General features: G+C 46.0%; 1 protein-coding gene across 1 annotated transcript in view; it reads right to left on the reverse strand.

The window, feature by feature from the left end:
* The window catches only part of LOC118396262 (IQ motif and SEC7 domain-containing protein 3), a 33,234-nt gene that overhangs the window by 13,882 nt on the left and 6,081 nt on the right, over window positions 1-13,271 (reverse strand). The window contains exons 3-7 of the mRNA XM_052467004.1: window positions 9,935-10,064; window positions 8,920-9,270; window positions 8,037-8,794; window positions 2,620-2,781; window positions 402-524 (exon numbers count right to left, since the gene is read on the reverse strand). Of these exons, the coding sequence (XP_052322964.1) occupies window positions 402-524; window positions 2,620-2,781; window positions 8,037-8,794; window positions 8,920-9,270; window positions 9,935-10,064 (1,524 nt within the window). The remainder of the gene's footprint in view (window positions 1-401; window positions 525-2,619; window positions 2,782-8,036; window positions 8,795-8,919; window positions 9,271-9,934; window positions 10,065-13,271) is intronic.

A 13,271-nucleotide genomic window follows, 5' to 3' on the forward strand; every position in this document is an offset into this window, starting at 1 on the left:
CTGGCACGGAATAATTCCTCCATTAAAATAACTTCTTATGTCACTCTATGTCACCCTTATGACAGATGACATAACATCTGTTACATAACACTCCCGTAACTTCTTGTCTATCTTACTACCCCCTCCCAGATAGGTTGGACTTTGTCCCTACAGCTTAAAACCATGGTCCTGGAGGCAGGACACTTGTTGTTTTAGACCTGGGAGACCACTAGGCAGCTGGAATGTAGCTCGTTACTGATATTGATTGGCTCAGTTGCTGAAGTTTTTAGTAATCAGGTCAGGTGTGGTGCTAGGTTGGACTTGCTGTTTGTGATACTCCAGAACCAGAGTGTCTGCCCCTGGAGTAACCCTGATATGCTGATTAATCTGAGGGTATGATGTGATTGGTTGATGGGTCTGACCTGAATGCTTCAATGAGTCTCTCCACCTTCTGGGCCTCTCCCTGGACTCTGATGTGAGCCTGGAACTTCCTCAGAGCCTCGTCCAGCTCCATCCCAGAGAAGTCCATCTCATCGACCACACAGCTAGAGACAGGGGGAGAAGAGGTTAGTTGTGTATGTCTCTCTCATGTCACCGTTGACATCATTGTTTTGTGTGTTTGTGTCTGAGGGTGAGAGAGGGTGGGTGTACAACTGCTCTTGGTGTTTTTTCCCCCTTTTTCAATCATAGTTTCATTACAGAAGCACTGACCTGGAAAACGCACACACACGCACAAATTGACTCACACACTTAACAAGTGCTTATACAGTACATATTCCTCCCAAAGGATAAAGGAAAAGAAAGGGAGATAGAGGGGGGAGTATAGAGAAAATAAAAGAAAGGAAGAGAGGGGGAGTAGAGAGAAAACAAGAGAGGGGGAGTAGAGAGAAAATAAGAAAGGGGGAGTAGAGAGAAAAGAAGAGAGGGGAGTAGAGAGAAAATAAGAGAGGGGGAGTAGAGAGAAAAGAAGAGAGGGGGAGTAGAGAGAAAAGAAGAGAGGGGGAGTAGAGAGAAAAGAAGAGAGGGGGAGTAGAGAGAAAAGAAGAGAGGGGAGTAGAGAGAAAAGAAGAGAGGGGGAGTAGAGAGAAAAGAAGAGAGGGGGAGTAGAGAGAAAAGAAGAGAGGGAGTAGAGAGAAAAGAAGAGAGGGAGTAGAGAGAAAAGAAGAGAGGGGGAGAAGAGAGAAAAGAAGAGAGGGGAGTAGAGAGAAAAGAAGAGAGGGGAGTAGAGAGAAAAGAAGAGAGGGGAGTAGAGAGACAAGAAGAGAGGGAGTAGAGAGAAAAGAAGAGAGGGGAGTAGAGAGAAAAGAAGAGAGGGGAGTAGAGAGAAAAGAAGAGAGGGGAGTAGAGAGAAAAGAAGAGAGGGGGAGTAGAGAGACAAGAAGAGAGGGGAGTAAAGAGAAAAGAAGAGAGGGGAGTAGAGAGAAAAGAAGAGAGGGGGAGTAGAGAGAAAAGAAGAGAGGGGAGTAGAGAGAAAAGAAGAGAGGGGAGTAGAGAGAAAAGAAGAGAGGGGGAGTAGAGAGAAAAGAAGAGAGGGGGAGTAGAGAGAAAAGAAGAGAGGGGGAGTAGAGAGAAAAGAAGAGAGGGGGAGTAGAGAGAAAAGAAGAGAGGGGGAGTAGAGAGAAAAGAAGAGAGGGGAGTAGAGAGAAAAGAAGAGAGGGGAGTAGAGAGAAAAGAAGAGAGGGGGAGTAGAGAGAAAAGAAGAGAGGGGAGTAGAGAGAAAAGAAGAGAGGGGGAGTAGAGAGAAAAGAAGAGAGGGGAGTAGAGAGAAAAGAAGAGAGGGGAGTAGAGAGAAAAGAAGAGAGGGGGAGAGAGAGAAAAGAAGAGAGGGGAGTAGAGAGAAAAGAAGAGAGGGGAGTAGAGAGAAAAGAAGAGAGGGGGAGTAGAGAGAAAAGAAGAGAGGGGAGTAGAGAGAAAAGAAGAGAGGGGGAGTAGAGAGAAAAGAAGAGAGGGGGAGTAGAGAGAAAAGAAGAGAGGGGAGTAGAGAGAAAAGAAGAGAGGGGGAGTAGAGAGAAAAGAAGAGAGGGGAGTAGAGAGAAAAGAAGAGAGGGGGAGTAGAGAGAAAAGAAGAGAGGGGGAGTAGAGAGAAAAGAAGAGAGGGGGAGTAGAGAGAAAAGAAGAGAGGGTGAGTAGAGAGAAAAGAAGAGAGGGGGAGTAGAGAGAAAAGAAGAGAAAATGAGAGAGGGGGAGTAGAGAGAAAAGAGGAGAGGGGGAGTAGAGAGAAAAGAAGAGAAGAGAAAAGGAGAGAGGGGGAGTAGAGAGAAAAGAAGAGAGGGGAGTAGAGAGAAAAGAGGAGAGGGGGAGTAGAGAGAAAAGAAGAGAAAAGAAGAGAGGGGGAGTAGAGAGAAAAGAAGAGAGGGGGAGTAGAGAGAAAAGAAGAGAAGAGAAAAGGAGAGAGGGGGAGTGGAGAGAAAAGAAGAGAGGGGCAGTAGAGAGAAAAGAAGAGAGGGGGAGTAGAGAGAAAAGAAGAGAAGGGGAGAGAGGAGAAAGAAAATTGTGCTGAGTGCTGTGACCTATTTTTTCTCTAAGCAAAGCACATTCTCCTGGCTCTCTCGCTCTCTGCAGTGTGAGAGCATGCATCCGTGTGTGTATGTGCGTGTATGTGTAAAACATATTTGTGCTTTATTTTGTGTGTGGACTCACTCCAGGACGTCTCTGTTGAAGAGCAGCTTGCTGTTCCCCAGGAACTCTCCAATCATCTGTCGGCTTAGGCCCTTCCTCTGTAACAGGAAGTGGGCCACGCCCATGGGCGTGTCTGGGACGAAACCACGCGTGATCAGGAAGTGGATGCCTCTCTCTGGGTTCCTAGAGTAGAGATAGAAAGCACAATATAAGTGTATGCATGTGTGTGTGTGCGTATATGTGTGTGAATAGAACTGTAAAGTGATAGGCAACTCTCTCAGTCTCAGTGATTCACATTAGCTAATTTACAATAACTACAGGCTGCAGGCCAACCGTAAATACAGTTGAAGTCGGAAGTTTACATAGACTTAAGTTGGAGTCATTAAATCTCGTTTTTCAACCACTCCACAAATGTCTTGTTTAACAAACTATATTTTTGGGAAGTCGGTTATAATATCTACTTTGTGCATGACACAAGTCATTTTTCCAACAATTGTTTACAGACAGATTATTTCACTTATAATTCACTGAATCATAATTCCAATGGGTCAAAAGTTTACATACACCAAGTTGTGCCTTTAAACAGCTTGGAAAATTCCAGAAAATGATGTCATGGCTTCAGAAGCTTCTGATTGCTAATTGACATCATTTGAGTCAATTGGAGGTGTACCTGTGGATGTATTTCAAGGCCTACCTTCAAACTCAGTGCCTCTTTTCTTGACATCATGGGAAAATCAAAAGAAATCAGCCAAGATGATCTGGTTCCTCCTCGGAAGCAATTTCCAAATGTCTGAAGGTACCACGTTTATCTGTACAAACAATAGTATTCAAGTATAAACACCATGTGACCACGCAGCCGTCATACCACTCAGGAAGGAGACGCGTTCTGTCTCCTAGAGATGAACGTACTTTGGTGAGAAAAGTGCAAATCAATCTCAGAACAACAGCAAAGGACCTTGTGAAGATGCTGGATGAAACAGGTACAAAAGTATCTATATCTAGGTAAAGCGAGTCCTATATCGACATAACCTGAAACGGCCGCTCAGCAAGGAAGAAGCCACTACTCCAAAACTGCCATAAAAAGCCAGACTACGGTTTGCAAGTGCACATGGGGACAAAGGTTGTACTTTTTGGAGAAATGTCCTCTGGTCTGATGAAACAAAAATCGAACTGTTTGGCCATAATGACCATCGTTATGTTTGGAGGAAAAAGGGGGATGCTTGCAAGCCGAAGAACACCATCCCAACCTTGAAGCACGGGGTGCAAGTATCATGTTTTGGGGGTGCTTTGCTGCAGGAGGGACTGGTGCACTTCACAAAATAGATGTTATCATGAGGATGGAAAATTATGTGGATATATTGAAGCAACATCTCAAGACATCAGTTAAAGCTTGGTCGCAAATGGGTCTTCCAAATAGACAATGACCCCAAGCATACTTCCAAAGTTGTGGCAAAATGGCTTAAACAACAAAGTCAAGGTATTGGAGTGGCCAAAACAAAGCCCTGACCTCTATCCTATAGAGAATTTGTGGGCAGAACTGAACAAGCGTGTGCGAGCAAGGAGGCCTACAAACCTGACTCAGTTACACCAGCTCTGTCAGGAGGAAAGGGCCAAAATTCACCCAACTTATTGTGGGAAGCTTGTAGAAGGCTACCCAAAACATTTGACTCAAGTTAAACAATTTAAAGGCAATACTACCAAATACTAATTGAGTGTATGTAAACTTCTGACACACTGGGAATGTGATGAACGAAATAAAAGCTGAAATAAATCATTCTCTCTACTATTATTCTGACATGTCACATTCTTAAAATAAAGTGGTGATCCTAACTGACCTAAGACAGGGAATTTTTACTAGGATTAAATGTCAGGAATTGTTTAAAAACTGAGTTTAAATGTATTTGGCTAAGGTGTATATACACTTCTGACTTCAACTGTACTCCTATATATAAATACCACCTTTCCACCTCTCTCTCCCTTTTCCTCTCCCCCTTTCTAGAGCAGATACCTGTTCTGTGAATAATTCTGTGAGTAGCTAGAGGACAATTCAACCCTGTATGTGATCCTTTATCAAATCAAATCAAATACCTTATACACACAAATGTAAAGGGATGAATAGGATTATGTACATATAAATATATGGATGAGCAATGGCCGCGCGGCATAGGCAAGATGCAGTAGAAGGTATAGAATACAGTATATAGAGTGGGGCAAAAAAGTATTTAGTCAGCCACCAATTGTGCAAGTTCTCCCACTTAAAAAGATTAGAAAGGCCTATAATTTTCATCATAGGTACACTTCAACTATGACAGACAAAATGAAAAAAAAAATCCCGAAAATCACATTGTAGGATTTTTTATGAATTTATTTGCAAATTATGGTGGAAAATAAGTATTTGGTCACCTACAAACAAGCAAGATTTCTGGCTCTCACAGACCTGTAACTTATTCTTTAAGAGGCTCCTCTGTCCTCCACTCGTTACCTGTATTAATGGCACCTGTTTGAAGTTGTTATCAGTTTAAAAGACACCTGTCCACAACTTCAAACAGTCACACTCCAAACTCCACTATGGCCAAGACCAAAGAGTTGTCAAAGGACACCAGAAACAAAATAGTTGCCCCACTGTACATTGTAGTATTGTAGGGTATTGTAGGGTATGTAAACATTATTAAAGTAGCGTTATTTAAAGTGACTAGTGATACCTTTATTAAGTCCATTTATTAAAGTGACCAGAGATTTGAGTCTGTATGTTGGCAGCAGCCTCTCTATGTTAGTGACGGCTGTTGATAGAAGCTGTTTTTCAGTCTCTCGGTCCCAGCTTTGATGCACCTGTACTGACCTCGCCTTCTGGATGATAGCGGGGTGAACAGGCAGTGGCCCAGGTGGTTGTTGTCCTTGATGATATTTTTGGCCTTCCTGTGACATCGGGTGGAGTAGGTGTCCTGAAGGGCAAGTAGTTTGCCCCTGGTAATGCGTTGTGCAGACCTCACTACACTCTGGAGAGCCTTGTGGTTGAAGGCGTTGCTCTCGATTGTGCATCTGTAAACATTTGTGAGTGTTTTACGTGACAAATTTCTTCAGCCTCCTGAGGTTGAAGAGAAGCTGTTGCGCCTTCGTCACCACGCTGTCTGTGTAGGTGGACCATTTCAGTTTTCCATGATGAGTATGCCGAAGAACTTAAAACTTTCCAACTTCTCCACTACTGTCCCGTCAATGTGGATTCGGGGGTGCTCCCTCTGCTGTTTCCTGAAGTCCACGATCATCTCCTTTGTTTTGTAGACATTGATTGAGAGGTTATTTTCCTGACACCACACTCCAAGGGCCCTCACCTTCTCCCTGTAGGCCGTCTTGTCGTTGTTGGTAATCAAGCTTACAACTGTAGTGTCGTCTGCAAACTTGATGATTGGGTTGGAGGCGTGCATGGCCATGCACTTTTTGGGTGAACAGGGAGTACAGGAGAGGGCTGAGAACATACCCTTGTGGGGCCCCAGTGTTGAGGATCAGCGGGGTGGAGACATTGCTTCCTTCCTTATATATGCCATTTAGCAGACGCTTTTATCCAAAGCGACTTAAGTCATGTGTGCATACATTCTACGTATGGGTGGTCCCGGGAATCGAACCCATACCCTGGCGTTACAAGCGCCATGCTCTACCAACTGAGCTACAGAACACACAGAACTTCTCCACCTGGGGGCGGCCCGTCAGAAAGTCCAGGACCCAGTTGCACAGGGCGGGGTCGAGACCAAGGGTCTTGGAGGGTACTATGGTGACGAGCTTGGAGGGTACTATGGTGTTAAATGCTGAGCTGTAGTCAATGAACATCATTCTTACATAGGTATTCCTCTTATCCAGATTGGTTAGGGCAGTGTGCAGTGTGATGGCGATTGCATCATCAGTGAACCTATTGTAGCGGTTAGCAAATTGGAGTGGGTCTATCAGGTAGGGTGGAGATGATATGATGCTTGGCTAGTCTCTCAAAGCACTTCATGATGACACAAGTGAGTAGAATGGAGCGATTGTCATTGAGTTCAGTTACCTTAGCTGTCCTGGGAACAAGAACAATGGTGGCCATCTTGAAGCATATGGGGACAGGGATTGATTGAATATGTCCATAAACTGCTTATGCTCTGGGGACGCGGCTAGGGATGCTGTCTGGACCGGCAGCCTTGCGAGGGTTAACACGTTTAAATGTTTTACTCATGTTAGCCATGGAGAAGGAGAGCCCACAGGCTTATGTAGCGGGCCACGTCAGTGGAACTGTATTGTCCTCAACGTGAGCAAAGAAGTTGTTTAATTTGTCTGGGAGCAAGACGTCGATGTCCGCGACGGGGCCGGTTTTCGTTTTGTAATCCGTGATTGACTGTTTCCTGTTTTAGTTTCTGTCTATAGGCTGGGACAACAAATGGAGTCATGGTCAGATTTGCCAAAGGCAGAGCGGGGGAAGGCTTTGTATGCATCGCGGAAGTTAGATAAGCCATGATCCAGAATGCTACCAGCTCGTGTCGATGTATGGTTTCCAGTTTACAAAGAGTCCAGTGAAGTTCTTTCAGAGCCGACAAGGTATCTGCTTGGGGGGGATATACACGGCTGTGACTATAATCGAAGAGGATTCTCTTGGAAGATAACGCGGTCAGCATTTGATTGTAAGGAATTCTAGTTCAGGTGAACAAAAGGACTCGAGTTCCTGTATGTTGTTGTGATTACACCGTGAGTCGTTAATCATAAGGCATACACCCCTGCCCTTCTTTTTACCAGAGAGATATTTGTTTCTGTCAGTGCGATGCATGAAGAAACCAGGTGGCTTTACCGACTCTGATAACGTATCCCGAGTGAGCCATATTTCCGTGAAACAGAGAACTTTACAATCTCTGGTGTCTCTCTGGAAGGCAAGTCGTGCCCTAATTTTGTTCACCCTGTTATCTGGAGATTGGACATTGGCGAGTAATATGCTCGGATGCGGTGGATGGTGTGCTTGCCTTCTGAGTCTGACCAGTAGGCTGCTCCGTCTACCTCTCCTGCAGCGACTGCGTTGTTTTGGGGCGGCCTCTGGGATAAGATCCCATGTTCAGGGTGGAGTTTCGAACAAAGGATCCGGGAAAGACGTATTCCTGGTCGTAATGTTGGTAAGTTGGTAAGCTTTTATATCCAATTGATCTTCCTGGCTGTATGTAATAACAGTTGAGATTTTCTGGGCTAACAATGTAAGAAATAATACATTAAAAAAACAAATAACTGCATAGTTTCCTAAGGATCTGAAGCGAGGCTACCATCTCTTTCGGCGACATCTTGCTACATTATAAGGTGTATAATGTGCGTGTTTGCGTGTGTGTGTGTGTGTGTGTGTGTGTGTGTGTGTGTGTGTGTGTGTGTGTGTGTGTGTGTGTGTGTGTGTGTGTGTGTGTGTGTGTGTGTGTGTGTGTGTGTGCGTGCATACTTACACGTTGAAGAGGTTGAGTCCGATGCGGTAGAGTCGTTTGCGGTGTGTGTCAGTGGAGAGTGTGGGGGATCGGCAGGAGGCAGGGTCCTGGCATCGGTCTCTGGGCAAAGAGAGGACCAGGGCCTGGAGGGCCTCAGTGGTGTGGTCCCTGACTGACTGGGACCCTGGCTGGGATTGGGGGTGATGGGCCTGGGGGTATGTGGAATACTGGTGGTACTGGGGATAGGAGGACTGAGTGGTATACTGGTTAGACTGGGCCGAGGTGGAGGTAGAGGTGGAACTGAGTATCTCTGAGCCACTCTGCCTCCCCAACTTTCTCCCCTGCCCTGTCATAGTTGACTCCATCCTCAACCCTCCTCCCTTCAACAATTCCTCACTGGGAGGGGGGGCAGGGAACTCTTTCTCACCCCCCAGCTGGGAGGTTGTTGTTTCTCTCCCTACCCCTCCACCCCCATCTCCCCCTCCCCCTTCCATTGAGGCTTGCCTGCTTCCTCCCGCCCCTGTCCCTGTGTTGCCGTGGGTAGTGGTGGTAGTGGAGGTGGTAGTTGTGGAGACAGTGTAGTTGTTGGTGTCGATGTGAACGGTGACATCTCTGAAGGCCATGAGCAGGGAGCTGGCACTGCGAGGCATGCAGGCACTCTGACCAGCCGCCCGAAATGCCTCGGGGTCCATCAGCAGCCCCCCTGTCCCCCCCTCAACCCCCTCCGACAAGCTCCACCCACGCAGGGCCTCGTCTATCGAATGGGCCAGCGAGCGTACCTGGAATAAGAATCATAATACTAGTTATAGGAAGACCTTTAAGCTGTATTATGATGAAACACTAGGCTCACTGTAAAGGCAAACTATTATGATGCTAGGCTATGCTAGTGTTACATAAAGCCCACCTGCTCTGAGAAGCAGTCCTCCAGCTGTGTGAGCGAGGGGCCAGGGCCCATGGCAGGGGAGGCTGAGGGCGGCAGGGAGGTGGAGCGTGAGGGGGGTGGTGGGGGTGTTTTGGGGCGCAATGGTGGGCCCCCACTCTCTAACAGGAAGCTGTGTCGCTGGGTGGGGTTCTGACCCCGGCTGGGGTTGGGCCGGCGCAGGGAAATGCGGCGTGGCAACTTGCTCTCTGACAAAGAGTTCCGAATCTTCTGGAAATTCTTGCTGAGCTGGTACTGACGGAACGCTGTCTGAATACGACACGCAGCGCGCCGCGACACCAGGTGACCACCGTACCTCAGCTCCAACTCCTCTATCTACAGACAGAGGGGGGGAGAAAAGAAGAGAGAGTAGAGAGAAAAATATTGTTGGCAAGATTTTTTGGGGGAAATATTGTAGTCTTAACAGAACAATGCTAAAAGCCTCCGGTTGTTAAACTGGATGTTTCTCCAAAGAAAAGTGGGACAAGCTCTCCTCTCTGAAAACAGTACAACACACCCTCTCACCAAACTCCAATACCTTTCTACCAGATACACCTATCACTACATCACTGTGTCTCAAACAGAAAGCGAACAGAAGACAAGTAATCCCCGTTTACTTCCTCTGAGGCTCAGATAAAGAGGGGGGAGTAGAAGAGTGGGAAGGAGAAGCAGAGAAGAAGGGGGAGAGGATAAGGACAGATAATAAGGACAGAGAGAGAAAGACACAAACACAGTGTGGTCCATTTGGCACTTCTCTGTGCAATATAAAGACATATTCTGCAGTCAGCAGGAGCTATTAGCTGTTACCATGACAACCCATCATCCCCCATGTTCCTGTTACCCGTGAGATGGAAGGGCTGGTGTCCTCTCTTTCTTACTTTCTTCTCTCTCTGTCTGACTCTCTCTTTCTCTCTCATCAAGAGTACAGTATCATATACACACAGAAACACAAACCCACAAACCCACCTGTATGCCTCTGCACACACACACACACACACACCTGTTTGGTCTTGTTCTCCAGGGCAAGTTCATAGTCGCTGGGTCCTTCTCTACGAGCCACACCTACTGACCCCTCTCCTTCCTTTCTGCTGGCGGAAGTCCCGCCCTCCAGACCCAGCAGCTGCCCATCACTATGGAAACAACAACACTCACCTTCAACGCCTGGGATAACGTGTGTATGTGTGTATGTACTGTATGTGTGTGTGTGTGTTTTAACCTACTTGCTAAGTCTACCAGTTGTTATATAAGCCAGCTCTAAAACCACAGCTACTGTATAAAAGCAAAGACTGGTAATGTTTAAATAATGACTACATCACTAATGTTCCTCTCTGGTTCTACTATTCAGCTAACACTGCCTGTGTGTGTGTGTGTGTGTGTGTGTGTGTGTGTGTGTGTGTGTGTGTGTGTGTGTGTGTGTGTGTGTGTGTGTGTGTGTGTGTGTGTGTGTGTGTGTGTGTGTGTGTGTGTGTGTACTGTACTTGTCTCTCTCTTTCTCTATCTCTATCTCTGTGTGTGTGTGTACTGTACTTGTCTCTCTCTTTCTCTATCTCTATCTCCGTGTGTTTGTGTGTGTACTGTACTTGTCTCTCTCTTTCTCTATCTCTATCTCTGTGTGTGTGTGTGTACTGTACTTGTCTCTCTCTTTCTCTATCTCTATCTCTGTGTGTGTGTGTGTACTGTACTTGTCTCTCTCTTTCTCTATCTCTATCTCCGTGTGTGTGTACTGTACTTGTCTCTCTCTTTCTCTATCTCTATCTCCGTGTGTGTGTGTGTGTGCGTACTGTACTTGTCTCTCTCTTTCTCTATCTCTATCTCCGTGTGTGTGTGTGTGTGTGTACTGTACTTGTCTCTCTCTTTCTCTATCTCTATCTCTCTGTGTGTGTGTGTACTGTACTTGTCTCTCTCTTTCTCTAGCTCTATCTCTGTGTGTGTGTGTGTACTGTACTTGTCTCTCTCTTTCTCTATCTCTATCTCCGTGTGTGTGTACTGTACTTGTCTCTCTCTTTCTCTATCTCTATCTCCGTGTGTGTGTGTGTGTGTGTGTGTGTGTGTACTGTACTTGTCTCTCTCTTTCTCTATCTCTATCTCCGTGTGTGTGTGTGTGTGTGTGTACTGTACTTGTCTCTCTCTTTCTCTCTCTCTATCTCCGTGTGTGTGTGTGTGTGTACTGTATGTGTCTCTCTCTCTATCTCTATCTCCGTATGTGTGTGTGTGTACTGTACGTGTCTCTCTCTTTCTCTATCTCCGTATATGTGTGTGTGTTTGTGTGTGTGTGTTTGCACGTGCTGGAGGCTACCTTTTATAACAACTCTATTAAAAACACCACCATACCCTCGCTGCAGTCCGCTAGCACAGGACTATTAAAGAACCAGTGCACTAGTTTTGTAAAACATATATTTTTAACAAAAATATACAGTATATATATATTGGTTCATTATTTTTATTATTATTATTATTTTTCAGGGGGTGCTATGCGCTCCAGAGAACGAGTTTCCACTGCTCCAGAGTCTAATGCCGATGCTTGGCATTGCGAACGTTGCTTCCAGAAGCAGTTTGGATCTCAGTAGTGAGTGTTGCAACCGAGGACAGGCGATATTAACGCACTACGTGCTTCAGCACTCGGCCGTCCTGTTCTGTGAGCTCTACCACTTCGCGGCTGAGCTGTTGTTGCTCCTAGACGTTTCCACTTCACAATAACAGCACTTACAGTTGACCGAGGCAGCTGTAGCAGGGCAGAAATTTGACGAACTGACTTGTTGGAAAGGTGGCATTCTATGACGGTGCCACGTTAAAAGTCACTAAGCTTCTCAGTAAGGCCATTGTACTGCCAATGTTTGTCTATGCAGAATACATGGCTGTGTGTTCAATTTTATACACCTGTCAGTAACTGGTGTGGCTGAAATAGCCGAATCCACTAGTTTGTATATATAGTGTATATACAGTCCATTTGGGAAGTATTCAGACCCCTTCCCCTTTTCCACATTTTGTTACGTTACAGTCTTATTGATTTTTTTTAATCCTCATCAATCTACGCACAATACCCCCCTAATGATGGAGCGAAAACAGTTTGTTAAGAAATTATTATTATTGATTTTTTAAACTACCTTATATACAGTACATACGTTTTCAGACCCTTTACTATGAGACTCGAAATTGAGCTTCGGTGCATCCTGTTTCCATGGATCATCATTGAGATGTTTCTACAACTGTGGTAAATTGTGTGGTAAATTCTATTTATTGGACATGACTTGGAATTGCACACACGTATCTATATAAGGTCACACAATTGACAGTGCATGTCAGAGCAAAAACTAAGCAAAAACAATGAGGTTGAAGGAATTGTCAGTAGAGCTCCGAGACAGGATTGTGTCAAGGCACAGATCTGGGGAAGGGTCCCAAAAAATGTCTGCAGCATTGAAGGTCCCCAAGAATACAGTGGCCTTCATCATTCTTAAATGGAAGAAGTTTGGATCCACATAGGCTCTTTCTAGAGCTGGCCGCCTGGCGAACTGAGCAATCGGGGGAGAAGGGCCTTGGTCAGGGAGGTGACCAAGAATCCAATGGTCACTCTGGCAGAGCTCCAGAGTTCCTCTGTAGAGATGGAAGAACCTTCCAGAAGGAAAACCATCTCTGCAGCACTCTACCAATCAGGCCTTTATGGTAGAGTGGCCAGACGGAAGCCACTCCTCAGTAAAGGGCATATAGATAGTCCGCTTGGAGTTTGTCCTTGGTAAAAGGCACATGACAGCCTGCATGGAGTTTGCCAAAAGGCACCTAAAGGACTCTCAGACCATGGGAAACATGATTCTCTGGTGTGATGAAACCAAGATTGAACTCTTTGGCCTGAATGCCTAGCGTCACATCTGGAGGAAACCTGGCACCATCCCTATGGTGAAGCATGGTGATGGCATCATCTTGCTGTGGGGATATTGTTCAGCGGTGTGGACTGGGAGACTAGTCAGGGTTGAGGGAAAGATGAACGGAGAGATCCTTGATGAAAACCTACTCCAGAGCGCTCAAGACCTCAGACGGGGGCAAAGGTTTTACCTTCCAACAGGACAACAACCCTAAGCACACAGCCAAGGCAACACAGAAGTGGCTTTGGGAAGTCTCTGAATGTCATTGTGTGGCCCAGCCAGAGCCCGGACTTGAACCCGATCGAACATCTCTGGAGAGACCTGAAAATAGCTGTGCAGCTACGCTCCCCATCCAACCTGACAGAGCTTGAGAGGATCTGCAGAGAAGAATTGGAGAAACTTCGCAAATACAGGTGTGCCAAGCTTTTAGCACCATACCCAAGAAGACTCAATGCTGTAATTGCTGCCAAAGGCACTTCA

Source organism: Oncorhynchus keta, chromosome 17 (assembly GCF_023373465.1).
Source record: "Oncorhynchus keta strain PuntledgeMale-10-30-2019 chromosome 17, Oket_V2, whole genome shotgun sequence".
In the NCBI taxonomy this organism is placed as follows: Eukaryota; Metazoa; Chordata; class Actinopteri; order Salmoniformes; family Salmonidae; genus Oncorhynchus; species Oncorhynchus keta.